Source organism: Bubalus kerabau, chromosome 8 (assembly GCF_029407905.1).
Source record: "Bubalus kerabau isolate K-KA32 ecotype Philippines breed swamp buffalo chromosome 8, PCC_UOA_SB_1v2, whole genome shotgun sequence".
Taxonomy (NCBI): Eukaryota; Metazoa; Chordata; class Mammalia; order Artiodactyla; family Bovidae; genus Bubalus; species Bubalus kerabau.
In genome coordinates, this window is record NC_073631.1 from 11,017,241 (window position 1) to 11,043,999 (window position 26,759).

Genomic DNA, 26,759 nt, shown 5'->3' on the forward strand with positions numbered 1-26,759 from the left:
TGCACGCACAGTGTGGCGTGCACGCACGGTGTGGCACGCACGCTCGGTGTTTATTTAGATTGCTGACAGGTTGATGGAAGGATTAAAGCAAAGCCTTGGGCACTGGAGCGTAGCCCCAGTGTATAATCTGCCTTCTAGAACCCTCTTTTACACTAGGACTCTTGTCAGCTCACCCTTTTCTTCACGCACCATATGCACTTTAATAATTTAATTATATGGTGGTGGTGGTTTAGTTGCTAAGTTGTTTCCGACTCTTGTGGCCTCATGGACTGAAGTCCGCCGGGCTCCCCTCTCCATGGAATTCTCCAGGCAAGAATACTGGAGTGGGTTGCTATTTCCTTCTCCAGGGCATCTTGCCAACCCAGGGATGGAACCAAGGTTTCCTACATTGCTGGTGGATTCTTCAACCAACTGAGTCACCAGGAAAGCCAGAAATGGCAGCTAAGGGGAATGAGGGCCACTCTTCATTCACCTTGCCTGGCTCCTTCTGTGGGCAAGATCCCTCCCTGATGAGCTAATGAGATCAGCGAGGCTGCTTCCCTGTATCCTTCTGCAGGGCCTGTATTCTGCTCTCTGTTGTGCTGTGGTTAACAGAGATGGCCAGATCCAGTTTAAGTTGTTGGTCCTAAATACTGGAAACTTGAAACTTTTCCAGAACAGTCACCTTGCCCTATGTGGAAAACACAAGTATGGATTACTCTCCCTGGATGAGGGTACCTGCACAAAGCGGGCCTGATACTGGTTTTATTCATACAAGCCCAAGTGAAGGGGACATAAGCATAAATTGTGTATTAATTTAGTTATGTGGAGAATTTGTTCATGGGTTTTATATTGCTGATGGAGCTGTGTCATGCAGAAAGCTCCCAATAATATGGTCATTTACGGATAGCAATCCTTAGAAATGTTGCTTATCTCTCTTGGATCTGATACAGTCTATCAGGTAGAGAAAGTGGTACCTGCAACACGTTTCTAAGAACATTCTGCTCAAATATCTGAGCACTTCAGGCAATTTCACTAAAGTGAGTTTATTAGTTTTCTGTTGTTATGTAACGCATTGCTATGTACTTACTAGCTTATTGTCTCACAGTCTGTAGTTTAAAAGTCCAGGCACAGCATAGCTGATTTTTCTTCTCTAGGTCTCACTGGGCTGAAGTCAAGGTGTTGGCCATGGTTATGCATCTCACCAGCGGCTTGGGATCGACTTACAAACTCACTAGTTGTTGGCAGGACTCGTTTTCTTGTGGTTGTAGGACAGTGGTCCCTTTTGTTCCAGTTCTCAGTAACTACTGTCAGCCCTTAGAAACCACCCTCTATTCTGTGCCCTGTGGCCCCCATAGGCAGTCATAGCATGAAATGTTGACTTTCTTCCAGGCTAGCAAGATCATATCTCTGCCTTTCTGTTCTGAAGCCAACTGGAGAAAATGCTCTGCTTTTAAAGGGCTCAGCTGATTAGGTCAGGCCCAGCAGGCCACTCTCCCATTTGTCATATCACATAAAGGAACCGTGGTGTGATGTCTCATCAAAGTCACTCTCAAACGGAAAGGTATTATTCAAAGACTCTCTCATAGCTCAGTGAGTAAAGAATCTGCCTGCAATGCAGGAGACCTGGGTTCGATTTCTGGGTTGGGAAGATGCCCTGGAGAAGGAAATGGCAACTCACTCCAGTATTCTTGCCTGGAGAATCCCATGGACAGAGGAGCCTGGTGGGCTAAAGTCCATGGGGTCACAAGAGTTGGACACGACTGACCGACTAAAGAGAGAGAGAGAAAGGTGAATTGGATGTCGTAGAATTCTGCTGATCACAATGAGCTTGTAGTTTAAAAATACTTTTACTGATAGCATTTTATGAATATATATGTATGTTTATTATTTGTGTGTCAAGATTGCTGTGTGGTTTTTTTTTTTTTTTGGTTTGTTTGTGACAGTAGATCTTGAATAATAAATACTGCAGAACTTCAGCCCTTTAAGCAAGAGAGCATGAAGACTGATAATTTGGATGAATCCTCTTAACTCTGGTGGATTAATTCTAGAGAAACTTGTTGCTCTTTACTGTGGGCCAGGCACTGAGCCAGTAAGGAAGGGTTAAGTGATATATACAACATCCTTGCCTGCATGGAAATGCATCCGGAGATGCTGAGTCTCCCGTGTGTTCTTCTGATGAGCTGCCTGGAAAATCTGACTCTCTGTAAACCACCGCAGAATATTGATACCTTTCTAAATTATCATATGAATTAGAAACTGACTAGCAAGAAGTGTGGTTGTGAATGTAGTAAGTAAAGTAACATCCAAGGCATGTATTTGAACAAGTATACTGTTTCCCAGAAGTTTATTTTGCATTTGTAGTTGTTTTCTACTTGTATTTAGTTGTTTGCTAGTAGATAGCAAAAATGATAAACATGAAATATTTAAGAATGTTTGTGGGAAGTATTTTAATTTTAGAAAATTTTGTTGAAATACTTTTTCCTCTTAAAAATTAGAATTGGGTTGCCTTTTTTGTCTTCATGGCTTTAGAGAACTTGGTTTTCCACAGGTGTACACTTTACACTGATGTTTACAATTATCGTGCGTGTCTCTTTAGTAGGATGCTACCCGACTGAAAACATGTTAATGTAGGCCTCTTAGTATAAGGCATGAAGAAGGAGATAAGGCTTTAATCACAGTATATTCTGTAACAGTTTCTCTTAAAGAGTTATCAGAATTTCCGATCCAATGTACCTGTGTCTCTTAAAGTTAACAAAAAACTGTGTGAATATTAGTTTTCTCAGAGTTGGAGGCAGGAAGCAAATGAAAGGTTTATATGAGTTTATCATAAACTGGCTAAGAAGTAAGTTTGTTCCTTTTTAGCTTTGAAGGTGCCCTTATAGCTCTTCTTCCCTCTGCCAACATGTTGAAGTGACATTTGTCATTTTACCTTCTCCCCCGCTATGGTGTGCTGGTGTATGTGTGCTAAAATATTATATTTTATAGTAAAATTTCCCTATACATTTGCAGGAATTTTTCCCCATGTATTTCCTCATGAATATGGCAAAAAAAAAAAAAACTTTTTTGATAAAGTCAAATTTACTAAGGTAGTTCAAAGAGCTTGAATAAAAAATAGAATGTAGAGTTAAGTACGGTGCTGTGTCAGCTCCATATTCTCTTTGGCAAAATTAAGAGTTTCCATGGGGTTTCTACTTCCTGATGCTACTTGGAAGGATAGGGTTGGAGTTCAAACGTGGTCATCATTTTCCCATTATCGTTGTATCAATTCAACCCCCATTTGTACCTGTTTATGTTATCATTTTACACACATTTATCACCTTGCTTGATAGTTATATGTAAGTCTTCTTTTAAGAAATTCAGTATTTTATGGCTGAAACACAGAGGTTAACTTCCTTCTGAAAGTATCACAGTGGATTGAAAGACCCGTGAGTTGGTTGGTCCCTTTGTTTTATTTTTCTCAAACATACTTTATAGTTTCTGTGTACAGATTTGCACATATTTTGTCAGATGTATCACTAAGTATTTTATATTGCTTGAAACTTATAAATGGTGTTATTTTTAATTAAAATTTCTGATTGTTATTAATATCTGAAAATACAAATGATTTTTGTATGTTCGTGTTAAATCTTGCACCCTTTAAAATTAAAGATAAGCATGTTAATTCTAGTGTTTTTGCTTTTTTCTTGGTAGATTTCATTCAACATAGATGATAATGTCTTCTGTGAATAAAGTTGGTCTTATTTCTTCCTTTTCAATGTGGATGTTTTTTATTTCTTTTTTCTTGCCTTGTGGCGTTGTCTGGAGCTTGTAATACAATGCCGAGTCAACATGATGAGAGTGGACATCCTGTTCTTGGGAGAAAGGCATTCAGTGTAACCGTTACTGTTGGTTTAGAATCTAGGACTTCTTACCTGAGTGCCTGTGACTCAGAGTCTTGTATGAGGTTCCAGTCAAGCAGGGGCAGGGGCTGTGGTCACAGTTGAAGGTTCAACTCATGTGGTTGTTGGCAGTCCTTCTCATAAATGCGCCTCTCTATAGAACCACTTTCTGACGTGGCTGCTGACTTTGCCTTGGATAGTGATCTAGGAGATAGGGGATGGGAGTGTGGAGTACCAATACAGAAGCCACAGTCTTTTTATAATCTTCTCTCAGAAGTGATAGCCTGTGATTTCTGCCATGTCTGTTTATTGGATCTAAGTCAGCAAATACAGCCCACGTGGAAGATCTGCAGATGAAAGAAGAGTGTGGCTGCCTGAAAGTGGCCATCACGGGGAGCCATTTTAGAGATTTCTGATGTTGTATAATAAAATGGTGAATTACACGATTTTGAGTATTAAGCCAACCTTGCCTTCCTGGAATTAATGCCACTTTTTCCTTACTTATTATCCTTTTTATATGTTGTTGGATTCAGTTTGTTAAAAATGTGCCAATAATTTTTAATCTATATTCATCAGAGAAATGGATCTGTAGTTTTCTTATTTTTATCTGGTTATAGTGATAGAATGATGCTGGCTTCATATAATGAGTGAGGAAGTATCCCCTTCTCTTTAATATTTTGGGAGGGTTTCTGTGAAATTGGTGTTTTTTTTTGCTTAAATGTTTGGTTTACTTCACCAGCAATCTTTTCTGGTCCTGGCATTTTCTGTGTGATAACGTTTTTGGTTACACCTTTGATTTCTTTGAAATTGCTTTGATTTCAAGTGAACTTTGGTAGTTTTTGTCTCTCAAGGAATTTGTTTCATCTAAGTTGCTGAACTTAGTGGCATAAAGTTCTTGATAATATCTGTTGAATGAGTAGTGATGTTGTCTCTCTCATTTCTGTTATTGGCAATGCATGTTATCTACCTTTCTTTCTTATCAGTCTGGCTAGAGGTGTATCAGTTTGTTTTTAACCTTCTCTGAAAACTAGCTTTCGGTTTCATTGATTTTCTTTGCTGTTTTTCATTTTCTATTTCATTTATTTCCATGATGATATATTTTCATTATTTTAATTCTCTGCTTATTTCAGGTTTTAATAAATGTTCTTTTTCTGGCTAGTATTTTAAGGGGTACTCTTTTTTAAAAACAAGTTTATTTATTTATTTGGCTGCCTGGGGTCTTAGTTGTGGCATGCAGGACCTTCTGTTGCAGTGCGTGGGCTTTCTTGTGGTGGTGGATTGGCTTAGTTACTCTGAGGTGTGTGGGACTTAGTTCCCTGACCAGGGATCAAACCCACATCCCCTGCATTGCAAGGCAGATTCTTAACCACTGAACCACCAGAGTAATCCCTTAAAGTGTACTCTGACTACTTTGAGGCTTTTTTTTTTTTCCTGCTCAATGCATTTACTATTATAAATTTTCCTACAGTTAAAATACTATTTAAGCTGTATCTATTTTGATATTCTGTTCAAGAGATTTTATTCAATTAATTCAAGAGACTTTCTAATTCCCCTATTGTTTAGTTCCCAAATATTTCCTGTCTTCTCTTTTAAAGTACTTTTTTCCTTCTGGCCCCTTTTTAAGATACTCTCTTTTTTACTGGTTTTAAGCAATTTGATTTTGATGTACCTTCGTGTTATTTTCTCTAGATTTCTTATATTTAGGGTTCATTGACTCCTCAGGTTCATGCGTTTATATGTTGCAATTCAGTTGCCTCAGTGAGATGAGTGGTTTCATATCCATATCACATCTACTGCTTTTTGCTTTCATATCTGTATGAGGAACACATGAACTCTTAAAAGTACTGAATGCATTTAGTATTGTGATAAATCATTAGCTCTTGATCAGGAGTAGAGGACTCTGCCTTGTCTTTTAAAGATATCTTCAGCAGTTTTGTGATATTGTAAAAAGTATGTTGATCTCCTTCTTATTGGATTTAATTAAAATTCAACCTATGCTTGGTAGTTCAGATACACTCATAGGACAGAGTTTATACTTGGTATTTAATCCAAATTTTGCTTCAATAACTTGAAATAATTTAATTATACACTTTACTATTTTCAAAAAATTACATGTCAAGCATGTTTATTATACAGTTCAAAAAATACAGGGGTATGTAAAAAGTAAGTAATCTTACCCTTTGCCCCTTCAGGTCTGCTTATCTGGAGGTATCTTAACACTTTGGTGTATTTCCTTCTATACCTTTATAATAATATATGCTCATACACACACACACAAATATCTCTATCTGTAATATATATATATTTATCTATTTATATCCATACACATAGTTTCATTTCTTTCCAGTATGGAATCATCCCATATGTATTGCTCAGACACTTAAATGTTTACTTTAACAATATGAGATTTTCTTAGATACCGTCTGTTTTCCTGCTTTCTTAAATAGGAATGTGGAAACTTTTCACAAGATAAAAAAAAATAAAACTTTAAAAGCAAATTCAGAGTTATCTTTTCTTTAGACTGCATAATAAAGTTACCTTACTTTACAGGCAAGCTAGAGGCCATGAAGTTGCTACGTAAAAATGTCTCGAGAATATATGGAGAATGAAAGAGCTGGAACATACAGTGGAAAACAAGGAGCAAAAATCAGAGAGACTAAAATAAAACGAGAGGGGTTCAGATTATGCTGGAAGAGAATGAGTAAAATTGAGAAGGAAATAGGGGTATAGCAGAGTAATACAAACAAAATTTTGAAAGGAGTGTCATTCCGTGTTTTTCTTTGTGGTATCATTTTTCCTTTTCATCTGTTAGTTTTAGTATTAGAAGCAACATTGCTTTCAACTTTCAGTATCTCTAGCCATTAGCCGTTTTATATGCTCCATTCTAGTTTAGAGATGAAATCAAGATAGGGATAGATTTTAAACATGTATTCAAGCTTTAAAGTTTTGAAGAACATAGTGATGTTTTTCTCTAGCCGTGTTAGTTGCTTCTGTGATGGCCCATCAATTAAAATGATGAATTAATTGAACTGATTTTTTTTAAAAAAAATAAAGGCAATTTATCCATCTTTTAATGATTCAGAAATAATGCCACTTGCAGTCAAGGTAAAATAAACGACAGAGTTCAAGAACCACCTCAGGGCACTAGCAGTCCAGGTTGTTAAGCTTCCTGTTTTAGAGATAACATTTTTAGTGTCAGCCCTCAGCAAATATAATCCAAGTGTTAGTTGCTCAGTCTGTCCGACTCTTTGCGACCCCGCCAGGCTCTTCTGTCCATGAGATTCTCCAGGAGTAGGTAGCCATTCCCTTCTCTAGGGGATCTTCCCAACCCAAAGATTGACCTTGGGTCTCCTGCATTGCAGGCAGATTATTTACTGTCTGAGCCACCAGGGAAGCCCCCAGCAAGTATGGTAAGTGGAATGATGGCAACGAGTTTTTCATATTGTGGTTTAAGCTGGTGTAGCTTTTAGAATGGAGAAGGCAATGGCAGCCCACTCCAGTACTCTTGCCTGGAAACTCCCATGGACAGAGGAGCTTGGTAGGCTGCAGTCCATGGGGTCGTGAAGAGTCGGACACGACTGAGCGACTTGACTTTCATTTTTCACATTCATGCATTGGAGAAGGAAATGGCAGCCCACTCCAGTGTTCTTGCCTGGAGAATCCCAGCGACGGGGGAGGCTGGTGGGCTGCCGTCTATGGGGTCACACAGAGTTGGACACGACTGAAGTGACTTAGCAGAGCTTTTAGAATATAGCCTTTGGGGGTATTTCCTGAAATAAAAATGGGCATGCTTTGTAGGATAATAAATCCTCTTGTGTTAAAGTTTCAGTGGAGTGATCTGAATTTAATTTCTCTTTCTCTTTTTCCTCCAGATATGTGTCACAAAGATGTCCACACGAAACTGCCCAGGAATGGACTCAGTGATCAAACCCCTGGACACAATTCCTGAGGATAAGAAAGTCAGGGTTCAGAGGACACAGAGCACTTTTGACCCGTTTGAGAAACCCACTAATCAAGTAAAGAGGGTGCATTCTGAGAACAATGCTTGCATTAACTTTAATAAGAGCTCCTCCGCTGGCAAAGAGTCTCCTAAAGTTCGGCGGCACTCCAGCCCCAGCTCGGTGAGTGCGGTCTTCTGACTTACCAACGGGTGAGCAGAGCAAGTATCTCTCTGGCACGCTGTGCAGGGAGACAGCAGGTGGCTTTATCAGTGCATTATTATGCATTCTCTCCTTAGGTGGTTCAACATTTTCTGGAAGAGAGTGTGTAGGCATGCGCAAGTCCCAACTACATATACAAATTCTTGATTCACAGGCACCCAGCAAGCCAATGAAAAATGATTAAACTTATTTTTGGAAAAATTATTTTTTTTCCCTAGCTGTTTCCAGTTAGAAGAATTTGTCATTTAAACTCCTTGGGTAATTCAAACTCTTGGAGAGGATTTTCAAACTTTATGGTGTTGGCAGGCAGATAGTTTTGAATTTGACAGATTCACAAAGAATTTCATTTCAGAATACTTGTTAAAAGTTGTTCACTTGTCTTATTATAGTTGGTTTTCATTGTCAATATTTTAAAAATTAGGAGCTAGACATTGAAATTGATCTTATAAAGAGAAATCTTATTCATCACAAGGAAATTTTCTGAGGTCATTCTGTATTAAAGCAAGTCTTGCCTTTGGGCCCAAGAAGGTATAAAGTTCTGAGATGATTGCTGCTTTTTGACTGTAAAGAATTTTATTGAAACTCATCTTTCCAAGACTGGCCTGCATTTAACATTGTTAAAAAAAAAAAAAAAGCCTTATGATCTTTTGAAATTCAGTAATTTTCCGATTTAACCCACACTTAAGAACCTTATGACATAGTCTAAGAATTTAAAGGGTAAGAGAAGAGTGCTAAGAGAAGTTTGATTCTGTCATTTTGCTAAGAAACATATTCCATTTCGCAAACTTTAAATATTAAATTCCATGATGGTCAAAAAAGAGCAAGAAATGTCAGCTGCTAGAATATTGACACTTCAATTTAATTAAAGTGTGGGATACTATGAAAATCTTGTGTCACAGGTTTTTTGTTGTTGTTAATGAAGTGAAAATAAATATTGTTAATGCAACATTTTTGAGGAGAATTGATTATCTGGGTTTCCCCAAATTGGTCCCTGTAATCTTATCTATGATTGCAGTATAGTGTCTGTCTAGGTCACACATACAACAATAACACTTGGGAAAACTTTTAGATTCAGTATCATTTAGAAGAAATGAAAAGAATCTTTGAGAATGATTAAACTTCTGTTATGGCAAGAGAATTATATATATATTTTACTATATATACTATTTGTTCAGGGCTTCCCTGGTGGCTCAGAGGTTAAAGCATCTGCCCGCAGTGCGGGAGACCTGGGTTTGATCCCCGGGTCAAGAAGATCCTCTGGTGAAGGAAATGGCAACCCACTCCAGTATTCTTGCCTGGAGAATCCCATGGACAGAGGAGCCTGGTGGGCTACAGTCCACGGGGTCACAAAGAGTCGGACACGACTGAGCGACTTCAGTCACTCACTCACTTAGTATTTGCTCAGTTGTGTCAGACTCTTTGTGACCCCATGGACTGTAGCCTGCCAGGCTCCTCTGTCCATGGAATTCTCCAGACAAGAATACTGGAGTGAGTAGCCATTTCTTTCTCTAGACCCAGGCATCAAACCTAGGTCTCTTGCATTGCAAGCAGATTCCTTACCACCTGAGCCACCAGGGAAGCCCTATTTTACTGTATAGTTATCTTAATAATGTTATTTGTCACCCTACATGATATATAGAAATTGGCATTGAGATATTGCAATGAGGCAAACGTTTTCACTGTTTATATGAAAATCAAATTAAACTAGTTATTCTGTGTTTTATCTTCAATCCTAGTTATTGTCCAATGGTGCATTATTTCTTTTGTTGCTCAGATTGTTCCTGCTTTAGTCGTTGGTCAGTGGGAGCTCTTTTAGGTTGGCCCCTGTGTCCTTTTGAGATGTCTCATCCCCCTTATTTTAAAATTGTTGAAATGTTTATTATTTATTTACTTACTTATTTTTAATTGAAGGACAATTGCTTTACAGTATTGTGCTGGTTTCTGCCATGTATCAACATGAGTCAGCCTTTGATACACTGTGTCCTACCTCTTCACCCTCCCTCCCACCTCCCACCCCATCCCACCCCTCTAGGTTGTCACAGAGCACAGGCTTTGAGTTCCCTGTGTCACACTACAAATTCCCACTGGCTATCTGTTTTACATATGGTAATGTTTGTGTTTCAATGCTACTCTCAATTTGTCCCTGCTACTGCTGCAAAGTCGCTTCAGTTGTGTCCGACTCTGTGCGACCCCATAGACGGCAGCCCACCAGGCTCCCCCGTCCCTGGGATTCTCCAGGCAAGAACACTGGAGTGGGTTGCCATTTCCTTCTCCAATGCATGAAAGTGAAAAGTGAAAGTGAAGTCGCTCAGTCGTGTCCGACTCTTAGCTACCCCATGGACTGCAGCCTTCTAGACTCCTCCATCCATGGGATTTTCCAGGCAGGAGTACTGGAGTGGGGTGCCATTGCCTTCTCCGATTTGTCCCATGTACCTTTAAAAAATATATTAAAAAATTTTTTTTAATATTTTAAAAAATATTTTATTATTTTTAGTTGATCGATGATGAGTTTATAATATTGGTTTGATTTCTGTCATGCATCAACATGAATTAGCCATAGGTGTACATATGTCCCCTCCCTCTTGAATCTCCTTCCCACCCCTCTAGGTTATTACAGAGCCCCAGTTTGAGTTCCCTCAGTCATATTGCAAATTCCCAAGGGCCAGTATGCATTGCAGCACTGTTTACAATAGCCAAGACATGGAAGCAGCCTAGATGTTCACCGAGAGGTGAATAGATAAAGAAGCTGTGGTACATACATAAAATGGAGTACTACTCAGCCATAAAAAGGAACCCATTTGAGTCAATTCTAATGAGGTGGATGAAGCTAGAGCCTATTATGCAGAGTGTTTTTTTAGCACTTCAGTACTTTCTTGTCCTACAAGTTGCTCTTGGCTTATCTTGTATTTTCCTAGCCCCAGACCCAGATTCAGCCATTTCTCCAGAGAGCCCTGTTTCCTTTTACTGAAGCCTGGTATTTAGAAACCAGGATTGGGTGTTGGGTGTGTTTGCTGCTACTAGGGGTCATGTAACCTTAAAAGTCAATGTGTACATCAGAGTATAAATAACAATGGGGGGATTTTGATATTTAATTATAATTTGAAATAAGGAATCAGCTGAAATTCTTTTCAAGGAAAGTTGAGACTTGTCTGATACATTCTGTATTTTTCTTTCTTTCTTTTTTTGTTGTTGCTGTTGTTCAGTCAATAAGTCTTGTCCAACTCTGCGACCCCACGAACTGCAGCATGCCAGGCTTTCCTGTACTTTACTATCTCCCAGAATTTACTCAAACTAATGTCCATTGAGTCAGTGATGCCGTCCAACCATCTCATTCTCTGTCAACCCCTTTTCCTCCTGCCTTCAATCTTTACCAGTATCACTGAGTTGACACTTCTCATCAGGTGGCCAAAGTATTGAAGCTTCAGCTTCAGCATCAGTCCTTTCAATGAATAGTCAGGGTAGATTTCCTTTAGGATTGACTGGTTTAATTTCTTTGCTGTCCAAGGGACTCTCTAGAGTCTTCTCCAGCACCATCTTCTTTCTTTTACTTTTTATTTTATACTGGAAAGTGAAAGTTAAGTCGCTTAGTCGTGTCTGAGTCTTTGCGACCCCACGGACTGTAGCCTACCAGGTTCCTCCGTCCATGGGATTTTCCAGGCAAGAATACTGGAGTGGGTTGCCATTGCCTTCTCCAGGAGATGTTCCCAACTCAGGGATTGAACCCGCCTCTCCTGCATTGTAGGCAGACGCTTTACCATCTGAGCCACCAGGGAAGTCCAGTCCTTTATAGGTTATGAATGGGGCTTTCCTGGTAGCTCAGCTGGTGAAGAATCACCTGCAATACAGGAGACCCTGGTTCAATTCCTGGATTGGGAAGATCCCCTGAAGAAGGGATAGGCTACCCAATCCAGTATTCTTGGGCTTCCCTGGTGGCTCAGACGGTCCATGGGGTCGCGGCGTCAGACATGACTGAGCGACTAAGCTCAGCACAGCATAGGTGATTGATAATGTTATGTTAGTTTCAGGCGTATAGCAAAGTGATTCAGTTATACGTTTACATGTTATCTATAGTTTTTCAGGTTATTTTCCCATTTAGGTTGTCACGTAATATTGAGCAGAGTTCCCTGTGCTGTACAGTAGGTCCTTGTTGGTTATGTTTTAAATACAGCAGTGTGTGTGTGTCACATAGGGGCAGACTCAGGGAGGGTGGCTGGCAACATCGACAGCAAATGAAGAGGAGGAGGTTTCTCCGGGAGCCTCAAAAGAGGAGTGAGGGGAACAAACCGTGCGCAATGTTAAGAAGCATGTGCTATCAGAAAGTGTAGTGGAGGAAGCTCAGGAAAGGCCAGGAGACTAGGGACTACTCTCAGAGCCAGGAAGCCCTAGCATGGCCAACGGGGGCATGTTGAGGCCTCGTGAGGACAGCAGCCGCGCGCGGAGGGGACTTTGATGCACCTGTGGGCTGATGCGAGCCCAGAGACCACACGGTGTCTGCTGGTCTTTCTCCTTGCGTTCTCTAGAATATCAGATTGAAGCACCTTTTCAGGGCAAAGCCTTGTACTGAGTAGACTTCTGTGCAGGGCAGGTTCAATAGGGAGAAAGAAATTCCAGAAAGAAGCGTTGAAGTGAAGCAAAAGGGGAAATCTCAATGTGTGTGATATATATATATATTTTTTTTTTACATTTTTTTTTCTTTTTACTTCATGAAAACAGAGCAAAGAACTTTATTCCATAAAGCTAGAAAAGCTATCTTGGTCATACCCTTCTCAAACTACTGAAACATTCCTTTTCCTTAAAAATAACCAATAGAAAAATTGTTGGTTGAATCCCATACAAACCTGTCAAAAAGAGGGAGAATAAGGAGTAGCATATCATCTCTACAGATAATGAAAGCAAATGAGAAGGGGCAGTTTTTCTTATTGCAGATTTATGATGCTATATTTGAAAAAACCAAAGAATCAGTGGAAATACTACAAACAATGAGAGAAGTTAGATTGCAGATTGTAACATTAATATACAAAACCCAATAGATACCACTATAAGGACAAATAAGAATTAGTGTTGAGGTACTTCCCTGGTGGTCTAGCGGTTAAGATTCCAGGCTTCCACTGCAGTGGGTGCTGGGTCGATCCCTGGTAGGAGAACTAAGATCCCGCATGCTGTGTGGTATGGCCAGAAAAAAAAAGAAAAGAATTAGTGTTGAAAACTGGTAAATAAAGCAGATGATTAAGCATTTATTTTCAGTGATTTCTATATGAAATTCACCTCAAGGTAATCTAGTCATTGATGAAGGGAAGTTTCTCTTTTAGAAGTGTTAGTTTCTCAGTTGTGTCTGACTCTTTGCGACCCCATGGACTGTAGCCCATGAGGCTCCTCTGTCCGTGGAATTCTTCAGGCAAGAATCCCGACCAGAGATCGAACCTGTGTTTCCTGCATTGCAAGGCAGATTCTTACCCAATGCACCACCAGGAAGTCTCCTTCCCTACTTTTTGCCTTTAGTTAATATACAGTATTTACAATCTTGAGATGATGTGAATACCATTGTTAGTGAGGTCACATAATGTACTATGATTAACTTTCTTTGCTTGCACAACTTTTTGTTTTTCCTGGTTGTACTTACCTTTTCTTTTCACTTGTTTGCAATTAATTAATAGAATTTTAATCACAAATTGAGGCCCCAAACTATTTGACAAAACTAGAAAACTCCTCTGAAACAAATCAGAATGAGGCAATCTGTCGGGTTTTCGTCCCCTGAGGTTGTCCTTATGGTCCTCCATTGGCCTCATCCAGTCTGGACTGGTCCATCTCCTAGTAGCTGTCAGGAGCATCCTTTCATTCCTCCAAAGCTGAACAACCAATCTAGATTTTAGGATGTAAGCCTAGTTGCTGTTTCCCGAGATGATCAAGAAGGGGCTTAGGCCCTTTTTTGTGCATTGTTTTCATTCAGCCTGATTCTTAATCCTGATTTTCATAATTCTTGGTGTCCCAGTTACGAGCCTTTCACGTTCAACCTCTTCAGAGAATAAACCTTTCCTGGGATCAGGGATGGGCAGACACCTGATTGGGAGAGTCTAGGGGAAAGAACTTGTTCTTTAAATCTAATCTGACCAATCATTTTGGTTTTCACCCCTCCTTGAAGTTCAGCTTCCGATTCTTGAGTGTTTCAGGGATTCTGAAGTGGGAATGGACTTATTTCTCATTGACTGCCACCCTTGGTTTCCACCTGTGGTCATTGTCCTTGTCAGTGACCTCCTATCCATTTGTTTCCCAAAGTTTGTTTCTCAAAATTTTTGTTTGTATCTTGTCTGCAATCTTCCCCTTATTCATTCAGTTGCTCTTCTAAGTTATAACTTTGCTTTCATTTTAATACAGATTGGTGTATGGGGGAGAAATAAATACTTGTGTTCAAGACACCATGTGCTCAGTTGCTCAGTCGTGTCCAACTCTTTTGCGACCCCATGGACTGTAGCCCTCCAGGCTCCTCTGTCCATGGGATTCTCCAGGCAAGAAAACTGGAGTGGGTTGCCATTTCCTTCTCCAGGGGATCTTCCTGACTCAGGGATCAAACCCGAGTCTCCTGTGTCTCCTGTATTGGCAGGCCAATTCTTTATCACTGTGCTACCTGGAAGCCCTGTGTTATTCTTTAACAGGAGGCTTACCAAGGGAACAGATTGAACAGCTGTGTGGGGTAAACATACACATATGCACAACATTATTAAAATGTTGAAACAGAGGAAATCCTGCCCTGGAATTCCAGGCTACCATGTTTAACTGGAAATGTCCACTATTTCTCGCCCATTATATTAACTTCCTTTAGATCCTCTTTCCTGAGAGTTTCTTATTGAGTTTATCCTTTTCTGGTCCACTCTGGGATGCCTTTCTTCTATATCAGGGCACTTCTATTATTGTGTGTGGTAAATGCTTTGCTTTCTTTTCATTTGCGGAGCTTTTTCTTCCATTCAGTATGCCCTGGAAAAAGGCCTTTGCTTTTTCTTGTTCAAGCTGGAAATAGTTTTCCTTTTTTCTCTTTTAGCATGACACCACAGTATTCTGTTTTATTCTAAGTCCTCCCTGCCCACTGCCTTTTTGTTCTCGCCTTGATTGTAGTGGGAGGGGGAATTTTATCATACTCATTTTCACAGGAAGACTGTTTTCCTTTAGATTCCTCACTGGGCCAATATGGCAGTTTTTGTGCAGCCTCCTGTCCTATAGGTATGAGACACTGATCAATTCATACTCAGGGGGACATTGAGATAGGATCTTTATGGAACATTTGATCATTTCATACTCAATGGCATGAGAGTTTTATGATATGTTTTATTTTTAAAGATTTTTTTTAAAGACTGATGAGCGTCCAAGGATATCCTTTATCTAAAGGCCACCAAGATTAACGTCATATCTTTATTTTACTGTTATTTCTTTGAAAGTATTAGGTATCTTGAATGGGCTCCAAGAGTACCGTTGAGAAGGAGGGGGAAGTGAGCAGCAGGGTGGCGTTGCTGCCCCTGTTTTTATGAGGAAGCAAGGTAGCCACTCTTGTTTCTTGAAAATACTATGGTAGAAACAGTTATGCACTATTACATCTCTCTGCTATTCATATACTGGTCATTGTCTATGTGAGGAGTCATGACTAAAATTATGAAACTAAGACTGCCTTAGCCTTAGTGACCATCACATTCATCTGAACTTCCTGATTCTGTCCAGACAGTGGCACTTTAAAATTCAGACTCAGAGAACAAACTTACGGTCACCATGGGGGAAGGATAGGGGAAGAGATAGTTACGGAGTTTGGAATGAACATGTGCACTCTGCTATATTTAAAATGGACAGCCAACAAGGATCTACTGTATAGCAGATGGAACTCTGCTCAGTGTTATCTGGAAGCCTGGATGCAAGGGGAGTTTGGGGGAGAATGGATGCATGTGTATGTATGGCTGAGTCCCTTTGCTGTCCACCTGGAACTATCACGACATTGTTAATTGAGTATACCCAATACGAAATAAAAACTTTCAAACAATAGAGTGAAATTCAGGCAGAATATTATGGATGGTATTTTATTTAAATGGGTATATTTCAAGAGGTGTTTGACAGATTTTGTGTATTTGTTTCAGATGAGTTTTGAGTGCCTACTCTCCCTGGGTCCAGTCCCTGGGTGGTATTCAGCACTGTCCCTGACAGGACAAACTTTTGTTCCCTTTTTCTTACCACCTCCTCCAACCAGGCTGTGCTCTTCAGTAGCTAGAAGTATTGGCAGTGCGGCAGGAGACTGTCTTCTTGGTCCAATTTAGAAGGGATTTCATTGAGCTGTGCTATCATAAGCTGAGCTTAAAGAGAACACATTTTCAGAAATTCATGTTTAGATTAAGATCCTCTATGCTTTCTGCAGATTTCTCCCAAATGTACTTCCTTTCAGCCAGAGTGGGGGTGGGGAAAGCTGCATCCCGTGACAGGCAGGCTCTTTTTGGAAAGAGAGAAGGAAGATGAAAACTTGAAGATGAGAGTCCCACTACAGTTCTCTGATGCTCGTCCTTGGGGATCTCATTTGGCATTGCCTCCTCCTTACGGGGACTAGGAAACTCCCAGATGGAGCCCCACCCGGGACTTCCCTGGTGATCCAGTGCTGGGACTCTACATTCCCAATGCAGGGGGCCTGGGTTCAATCCTTGGTCAGGGAACTGACCCCACAGCCCACAGCTGGAGTTCGAGTGCCCACATGCCCTCAGGAAGATTGAAGATCCCATGTGCTGCAGCTGAGACCCAGTGCCGTCAAAGACATAGACAAAAAGATAAATAGAAGAACTGAGGCCTCTTGTCAGGTTGCTAGTATGTGGGGAGGTTGGGTCTGTTGTCCTGTCTAGCATCTAGATCTATTTTATAACCAAGTTACCCATCAACTATGAATTATCTCAATGTTGCTATGTTTAAAAGGGCTGGAAATGAGCAGGATGATAGAGCCTGTTGTGAAGATCAAAGACGAAAGAAAAATTAGCCAAGGAATGTTTGACTTCAAAAATCCTTGTTGTTTAATGAGGTCAGATCTTTTTTTAAAGAGAAACTTATTTATTTACATTGGGCTGTGCTGGGTCTTCACTGTTGCGTGCAGACTTTCTCTAGTTGCGTCAAGTGGGGGCAGCTCTTCCAGCCGGCTTCTCCTTGCAGTAACTTCTCTTTTTGCAGAGCGTGGACTCTAGGTGTGAGTAGGTGTGGTGCACAGGCTTAGTTGCCCCACGACATGTGGGACCCCTCCCCCCGGGACCAGGGGTCAAACAGATGTTCCTTGTATCGCAAAGCGGATTGTTAACCACCAGACCACCAGGGAAGCCCAGGCCAAATAGTGCTGATTGAATCTGTCCCACTTTCCCCTCACCCAGTCCCACACTTCTTTAGTATAATGTAATAGAGCAGTGATTCTTACTTGTGGTTTTCCTACAATGCAGGGATCATCAGCAGTCTTAAGTAAGGGATTATGTTTGAAAGTTAAAGTAAATTTTCAGTGAATTCAGTGTAAAACTGTGTAGCCATGTCACAGTATCACTGCAGTGAACACTCAGGTATACTCGTGCAGTTTATTAAAATCTGGTAAAAACCCCATCCTTGTTTCCAAGAATGGGACTTCAGTGGATGATAGACTTAAGCATGATTTAAATCTCCTCTATTTGGGTGGGAGTTAGAGCCTACCAATGTAGTAGTACAAAGAACATAAGTTCTCAGTTCCAGTCAACTTGGTTTGAATTCTAGCTCTAGCGCTAGCTCTAAGATCTTAGATGAGTTACTTTATTTCTGCAGTCTTATATTCTTCGTATTCAAAAAGGGGTACCAATAGAACCAACTTCAGCGTGGTGTTAACAGGGTTTAAATTTAGATAATGAATGTAAAGTGATAAGCTCAAAGCACGGACCATAGTAAACAATCCATATTAGCTGATTGTTTTTGTTAATTCCATAGTGAACCTAGAGCAGCAAGGGCCAGGAGCATCTCCTTCAGGACAGGGTGATAAACACCGTTCAGCTGGAATATTACCTTGACTTTTTCATTATCCATGCCAGTGTTCCCCTCCACTGATCCAGACAATTGACAGTTCTCTGTGCCTTTATTCTGTTAAAAAAAAACTGTATTAACATTATCTCATTAAATTCCATGTCTCTATGCATGTAGTGTCTGTTAATAATTGCTGATTAGCCCTCTGTATATCCAGTTCTCTAAAGTGCTATCTCAAACCTGCAGTCTAAATGGAGGAAGTGATTAAGCAGAGAATAGTGGCCCCATAAAGCTATTTCCATCCGTCCATGCACCTGACATCAAAGAGCCAAAGATAATGTTGGGGTTGCTTATTGGTTTGAGCTAGCATCTTTATTTAAAATGTGATGATTTAATGAAGTTTCAAGGGAAAAAAGAAAAAAAAAAGCAAACCAAAGGCCTGGGCTTTAATTATCCAAGAAAACAGGACTTCTTCTGAATTATTCTTAGTTGGCTCCTTTGATTGGAAGTATTTTAATATTGGCCTCTCAAAACACTTGGCATTTGAGTTCCTTATTTATATGCAAAATAATTAAGATCAGAACATTTCTGTTTACTTAAAATAGGAGATTAACTTTACAAGAATTTAACTCTTAAAGCTCAGACCATCTCACAGACATGGCCTGTTCCATGCACCCATTCTTTGGCAGACTAAAATCACTTTTAGAGAGCCAGTATCTGTGTGTGATTCTTTCTGTCTTACAGCATGATTGATCTGTAAATTGCAGTATATTTCCACAGTGTGTTCATATCAGTTGCACAAGGCAAATCACATTGACTGTTTTCCCACCCAATGTGGCAAAATAATCATTTTCTGCCATCGTATTGTTAATAGAATGTACTTTAAGCATGGCAGTTAATGCATCCAAATCTACTCAGTTAGATAAATAGAATACTTTGTGTCATTAACATCTATTGCTTTATTTTTTCTTATGGGTAAATGACATATAGCCTAAAAAAGAGTATTATCCTTAGTTTTTGAATTTTTTTAATTCAGTTTCCTCAAATAGTAAGTTTAATATGGTCCATGTCTTAAAATTACATAAACTAATATAGGCAGTTTAGGAAGAGTGAAATATATCATTTTTGGAAAATTATCTGCACCTTTCCAGAAAGATAAAATAGTAGCTCCCTATTATGTTACCAGCTTTGTGTGACGTGTCTTGTCCTTGCTCTCAGTACACATTAGCAGTTTATCCCCTAATAGGACTAAAGAGGTAATTTTCTGCTGTTTCTTTTTTCTTTAACTTAGATTGAATTTAGTCTTAAAGGAGCACAAAAGCAAACATACAGACTCCTCATTCTGATTTTAAATAATTTAGAGTGGAACTGTGAACACAATATTTTCCCCATTGAAGATCATTTTATACTGAAGTTTAATATAGGTTTTAAAATTTCTATTTAAAACTTGGGCTCAGGAGGGTGATGGTAAAGTGTGACATTCTCAAGCTGTTTCTTGGTGATGAAAAATGCATGAGAACATAACCCACACAGGACTAGTCAGGCGCTTTTGAATGTAATTTTCCATCAAGTTTTACTTGATTCAACTCAACATGTGCTTGATGCTTTACCAGTTTCTTGAAGAAAAAAGAATAGATGGTCCATTGTCTATTAATTTCTTCTTGTAATGTTTTTTTTTGTTCATTTTCTAACTGCAGTTAAATATCTAAATCATAATACTTTCAACCTTTCTTCTTTTCTTGTGTGTACACATTTATTTAAATTTTCTTTTAGGTATAGATTTGCCTGCATCTCATGGGTCTTAAAATGTCATGTCCTCAGTGCCGCATATGTACTTATGAATTTTCAATTTAGATTTGCTTTTTAACCCATATGGCTAGACTATTTATTTTTCTTTTTATTCTTATTAATAATTTCTAATTTGTTGCATTGTGTTCAGAATAAGTAATTTGAAGTGTTTCTTACAGTTTTGATATTGAGATTTTTTTTTTGGTGGCCTAATCTTTCACCATTTTTTGTGAATGTTAAATGTGTGCTTAAAAAGAATATATGTTAATATGCATATGTTAAAATGCTATTTCTAATACTCAAGCCCATATATCTCTTACTTATTGGTCATCTGCCTGCTCTGTTGATGTCTGAATGATGAGTGTCTGTCTTGCATTATCACTGTGGATTTCACATTTCTCATTTTATTGTTACCAGCAATTGTTTCATACGCTGCAAAGCTATGTGGTTTGGCTCATACTGGTGTATGATTAGTACATTTCTTGGTGGATTTTAACAAGGACCTACTGTGTAGCACAGGGAACTCTGCTCAATGTTATGTGGCAGCCTGGATGGGAGGGGGTTTGGGAATGAATGGATGCCTGTATATGTACATGGCTGAGTCCCTTCCCTGTTCACCTGAAACCATCCCAGCATTGTTAATCGGCTATAACCCAATGCAAAATAAAAAGTTTTTTAAAAAGTAAATCTCTTGTTGGATTTTATTGGAGAAAATAATCTATCTGCTGTTTTGTGAATTCTGTCTTGTCCTCCATCAGTGTTGCTATAATGTACAGTTTTGCAAAAATACTTTTTTTGGCTAGATTTCCCTTTTTATTTTCAGATTTGCTCTTTTTTGTGTGTTTTTTTTTTCATTTGTTTGTTTGTTCTTTTGTCTTTTCTCAATAGCACATTGCTAGATTGTCTTTCCAATCTGAGAACTTTCTTTTAGTAGGGAAATTTTTAAAGTTTTATTTATTATAAACATTAATATGTTTGGATATAACTTTCTTATTTTATGATTTTCTACTTTAAATGCTTTGTTCTTGAGTATATGCCCCTTCTCTAGCTTCTTCATTCTTTTCCCTTTTTTCCCTTCTTCTTTGCACTTTTCTCTTACATTCTTTCTCTTCTTGTTTGGGATTTGTACATCTTATTTATTCTAGTAATTACCATCTAAGTCGTAAGAAATGTACTAAAAATTATGCATATGGAGTTAATTAGTATCTGCAATCTGTCTTTAACAATCCAATAAATCCCAATATGCTTTTATTTTTATTATTCTACTGTCTCTTGCCTTCATGCACTTCCCCCATCACTCTAACTATAACTTATATGGAGATAAAATGGAATTTTGTACCTTTTCTTTCCCTGTGGGTGGTAAAATTGCAACTTTTCCATCGCAACTGATACTCAGCTATCTTGAGTATCAGTTGCTTGGTTGTCTTTTTTCAGCCATTGTTAAATCTATTAAAATACTATGCTGGTTGAAAAAAATTTCTGTTTAAATGTAACTTCTCCCTAGAGTTTTTTTTTTGTGAAAATTCCATTCAGACATTGAACTTATTACTTTTTCACCTGTGTACATTCTTTTAGTTACAGCCCATACATGTTTTATTTCATTAATTAAATATTTAATCTCTAAATCTGTTTCTTTTTAAAGGATATAATATCTTCTTGGATCTCTTTTAAGGTACTGGCTATTTTTATTCAGTGTTGTTACTTTTTCAATAAGATGTTGGTATTCCTGAAATGATGTGTGATTCTTGGTTGTATACTCATTTTTGTATTTTAGAATTGCTCTCAGCTTATTCCGTTTTCTGTACCTTGTCTCTGGTGATTGTGTGAGAGGCAGGGACTGACTACATTTTGAGGAAGTAGATGCTTTATTCTTTCTCTGGGTATTAGCCACTTGAGTCCTCGCTCTGCCCTTCTAGCCTGAACACCCACCTTCTCAGCTGTCTCCTCTGCACATGTTCCTGCAGTTTGCTGGGAGGACATTATGTGTTCGGCTCTGTTGATTAGTCTCCTACTTACCTAGTAGTAGTGTTAGTCGCTCAGTCGTGTCCGACCCTTTGTGACCCCGTGGACTGTAGCCGGCTGGCTCCTTTGTCCATGGGATTCTCCAGGCAAGAGTACTAGAGTGGGTTGCCATTCCCTTCTCCAGGGGATCTTCCTGACCCAGGAATCGAACCTGGGTCTCCTGCATTACAGGCAGATTCTTTACCATCTGAGCTATAGGGAAGCCCATTTACCTAGAGGTTCCTAATTCTTTTATCTGTACTAGTTTTCTCCTACATATTAAGGCTCTACGTCCCCCCAGTTTTTTTGAAGTTTTGATTCAGATTACTTTTTGTATTTTAGAATTCCTCAAAATATGTGATTAGAAATTGACACTCTTTTTTGTTTCCCTTTTGTATTTCTGATTTATTATTTTTGAAAAGTTTCTTTTTAGTCATTCTGTGGCATTCTGGGTAGGAAGGAGGTAAACAGCATTGCTCAATTTGCTGCATAGCATCTTTATAAACTGTAGGAGTCAGATTCATTGAGGGTAAATTGTGTTTTTTCATAAGTGGTGTAAGAGCACATGGTCAAGAATAGCGTAACATGAAGTTCTTTCCCTAAGATTCTAAGATTGGGTTCTTACAGAGTACCCCACAGTCATTAGTAACTTTTAATCAGTTACAAATATACTTGTGATTACATAATACTTTCAAGAAGCTATTAATTCCTTATAGAATTATCATTTTAATGTGTTTTGGTACTATCTTTTTATAGTGACATTAAAATAACAGGTAATTTATCCTCATAGAGGGCAGCACTCCCTTTTTCTTGCTGTCTGGTGAAAGTGGGGTGGAAGTTGACCGCAGCAAGAGTGATGAGACCACTTGCTCTTAGCACTTTTGTGGTCACGATAGGATGTACGGTTTCTAAAGGGAGAATGATTTTGTTGCAGCTTAACCTTAAGGATTGGTGTATGTAGACATAAGAGAGTTCATTTTGTAATAACTAATGTTATCTGAATGTATTTGATTATTTGTATTATTGCTAAAAGGTATCAGAGAGGTAACTTTATATGACTGAATTTTATACAGTCACGATTTATAACGGGTCAGGTAGTAAATATTTTCAGCTTTGTTGGCTATATGATCTTTATAGTAACCATAATTCTGCTGTAGCTTGAAAAGCTTAAAAGTGAAAAGTGAAAGTGAAGTCGCTCAGTCATGTCGGACTCTTTGCGACTCCGTGGACTGTAGCCTGCCAGGCTCCTCCATCCATGGGATTTTCCAGGCAAGAATACTGGACTGAGTTGCCATTTCCTTCTCCAGGAGATCTTCCCAACCCAGGGATTGAACCCGGGTCTCCCACATTGTAGGCAGACACTTTACCGTCTAAGCCACCAGGGAAGTCGAAAAAGCATAAGCAATATGTAAATGAATGAGTGTGACTGTGTTCCAATAATGGGCTTCCCTGGTGGCTCAGTGGTAAAGAATCTGCCTGCCAATGCAGGAGACCTGGGTTCCATCTCTGGGTCTGGAAGATTCCCTGGAGAAGGAAATGGCAACCCACTCCAGTATTTTTTGCCTGAAAATTCCATGGACTGAGGATCTTGGCAGGCTACAGTCCGTGGAATTGCAAAAGAGTAGAGCACAACTTAGCGACTTAAACAACAAATGTTCCAATAAACTTTAGGTCACTAAAACTCGATTTTCATATAATTTTCACATGCTATGAAATTTTATTCTTTTTTAGATTCCCTCTGCATTAAAAATATATAAAGAGTTTTCTTAAGTTTACGAGATATGTAAAACTAGGTGATAGGCTAAATTTTTTAGCCCCTAATTTAGTTTTTCCAGTAGTCATGTATGGATGTGAGAACTGGACCATAAAGCTAAGCACCGAAAAATTGATGCTTTCAAGTTGTGATGCTGGAGAGGACTCTTAAGAGTTCCTTGGTGTCAAAGGAGATCCAGCCAGTCCATCCTAAAGGAATTCAACCCTGAATATTCACTGGAAAGAAGATGCTGAAGCTTGAAGCTCCAATACTTTGGCCACCTGATATGAAGAGCCAACTCATTGGAAAAGACCTTGATGCTTGGAAAGATTGAAGGCAAAAGGAAGAAGGGGGTGGCAGAGGATGAGATGATTGGATAGGATCACCAACTCAATGGACATGAATTCGAGTGAACCCCGGGAGATGGTGAAGGACATAGGAGTGTGTGCTGCAGTCCATGGGGTTGCAGAGTCAAACACGACTTAGTGATGAACAACAACCACAATTTAGAAGACTATATAATAACATGGGAAATATTCCTTTTGAGTGAAAAAAGCAGGTTACAAAACAGTATCTGTAGTGTGATCTGTAGTGATGAATGTTAGAAAGCCTTCATCAGCGTACAGAGAACACTAGAAGACGAGTCATTGATGGTGGTTCCCTGTTGGTGATTAGATCATGGGTAAATTTAAACTACACTGTGTTCATTTGCATTTTCTTAGTTTTGTATCCTGAATATTTATCATGTTTTTAAAAATAAACATTCTTATATCAGAGAAGAGTTATGTAAAAACGGATGGAGAATCTACATTTTCAGCAAAATTGGGTTATTTATTGTTAATTAGTTTGATACAATCTGTTTTGTTTACCCTCTGCTTCATTTTTAGCCAACAAGTCCCAAATTTGGAAAAGCTGACTCATATGAAAAACTGGAAAAACTAGGCGAAGGATCTTATGCTACAGTATACAAAGGGAAAAGCAAGTAAGTTCACTCAGTTTTGAATATTTCGCAGGGACAGTATACCTGCTCTCTTAGTACAAAATAACAGTGTATTTAAATAATTTTCACAAACAATAGACTTTCCTCCCTCAGGTTTTCTGTTATTTGTTGTTGTCATTGTTTTAACAAATCATTAGAATTGGTTTTTTTCTGTGAGCAAAGTTTTGCAGACTTGCCCAGTTCCTCTTTTCTATGCTACCCCTCCCCCATCTTTATTTTCTCTTTCTCTCCTTGGAGGTGGAACCCTCCAAAGAGAACTCATTTCCAGGTGAATGATGTGATTAATTTCTTCTGGAGGTTTAGGGTTTGCTTAGGAATAAGAGGACTGATTTCACGGAGTCAGATGTATTGACCATTCTTGGGACCTTTTTAAGCTGAGCTTTTACGCCATCTTTCAGAAGTAATTAAACTACAAGCTCTTTCTTCCTGTCTCCTTTGACCTCACGCTGTAAGTATTTCCACAGAGAGAAGTAACTCTTCTTCTTTCCCCCATGCAATCCTGGGATCAGGACACAGACTTGGATTCTTTTTTTAATTTTTTTTAAAAAATGAGGTAATTTTAAATTTAATTTAATTTGGTGATTTATTTTGGCCTTGGTAAGTGGCATGTGGGATTCCTGACCAGAAATTGAACTCGTGCCCGATACAGTGGAAGCATAGAGCCCCAACCCCTGGACTGGCAGGGAATCCCACAAATTTGGGTTCTTCAGAAGCTTGCCACTGTATGTTCCTGATATGCCTTCTCCCTCTCCCTTTTTTATTAACACTGAGTTACTGTATTTGGTAACATGTAGCGTGTAAACTGTCCTTGTTTTTGTCTCTCTTTTAAGTCATTATGAAAGATAGGAAATTCCAACTAAGCGATTAGTTAGCAATAATTGAGTTACTCATTAAGGTAAGTAATTAAAGAGCTATAGAAGACAGTTCTGTGAAGGATCATTCTAAACTTGTAATTGGAAATTTTGACTATTTGCTTATTGAGGTACTCTTTGGTTTTTCTGGAAAGTAGTCTTACACCCCTGTTCATAGTTTTCAAGTTAAGAAGGTGAAGCAATATTCCTGATAAAGGAAGATATGTAAGTATGGAAATTCAGGAATGCTGTAGAGCAAAAATTGAGTGTTAATCTTGAGGTTTATTTTTTTACTTAAGAAAGCCTTATAAATTTTGAGTAGGAAAAAAATATGGGGAATGAAGTAAGAAAATCTAGAGGGCTGTTGATGACTTCATTCTGTCACTTGAGCATAATGAAATATCATGAAAATGGCTTCACTGGTTGAGTTAATTTCAACAGTGGTTGTATCCCAGGTTTTTTTAATTTTTTCCTAAGGAAAAATAGCGTTCTACTGTATAAACATAACTTGCACCTTTGATGTTAAGAAGGTGAAGATAACTACATTGCATTAAGCAACTGTTTTGTATAAAGTATGATATATTCATTGTCTCAGTTACTCCTCATGACACTCTGTAAGATAGGCCCCATTATTATATTATTGCCACCTCTGCTGGACCAGGCGTCTTGGTGCCTAGAGAAATTTAGTCCCTTGTCCAAGTCCCTACACGTTATTAGTGACAGAGCTTGTCTTGGCTCCTGTCTATCTGGTTTGAGGTCGTCTTTTCCTAACCATTGTCCTTCCACAGGATAAGGTCTTCTTGGAAAGACTTGGTCCTGCGTAAGTATTCCAGATGGTTCTCCTGGATACTCTGACTTATTTTAACTGTGAATCAAACTGAAGCAAACATAGTATTTCATTATATGGAAATGAACCAATCACTTTGCAGTGCCCTCCCACCAAAGATGTGCTCACCTGGTTTCCAAGTGCAGGATTACAACTCAGATGCTTAAGATTCATGACAAAATCTTGAGACATAGTTGAAATGTTCTTTGTTTATTATGCCTGAATAAGACAAAGACTGCTTTTTAAGTACCTACAGTCTTTGAGAAGGATCCTTCTGGACAGTTAATACTTTTCACTCCAGCAGGTTTCAGTGTAACCTGTCAGCATTTCTCGAGCAGTTTAAAACTCTCTGGTCACATGAACTATTTACTTTCCTCCAGCTGGAGATGGAATCCACTGTCCACTCACCTGCTTTAGGAGATGACAGGCTGCTTGGCTTATTTGCTTTACAGTGGCAAGGTCAGGCCAAAGAACAATAGTTGCGTGCATCTAGCAACATTGGAGAGCTGAATTTGGTGTGTCTTCTTAAGCACTACATGATT

The 26,759-nt window shown here is 39.0% G+C and overlaps 1 protein-coding gene across 6 annotated transcripts in view; it reads left to right on the plus strand.

Moving 5' to 3' along the window:
- The window catches only part of CDK14 (cyclin dependent kinase 14), a 666,835-nt gene that overhangs the window by 144,295 nt on the left and 495,781 nt on the right, over positions 1-26,759 (plus strand). For 5 of the 6 annotated variants that reach the window (XM_055589679.1, XM_055589680.1, XM_055589676.1 and 2 more), the window contains 2 exons: positions 7,733-7,981; positions 24,428-24,522. In XM_055589679.1, coding sequence (XP_055445654.1) covers positions 7,733-7,981; positions 24,428-24,522 — 344 coding nt within the window. Of the gene's footprint in view, positions 1-7,732; positions 7,982-24,427; positions 24,523-26,759 lie in introns of those variants that run through there. The other variant, XM_055589681.1, reaches the window with a different exon arrangement.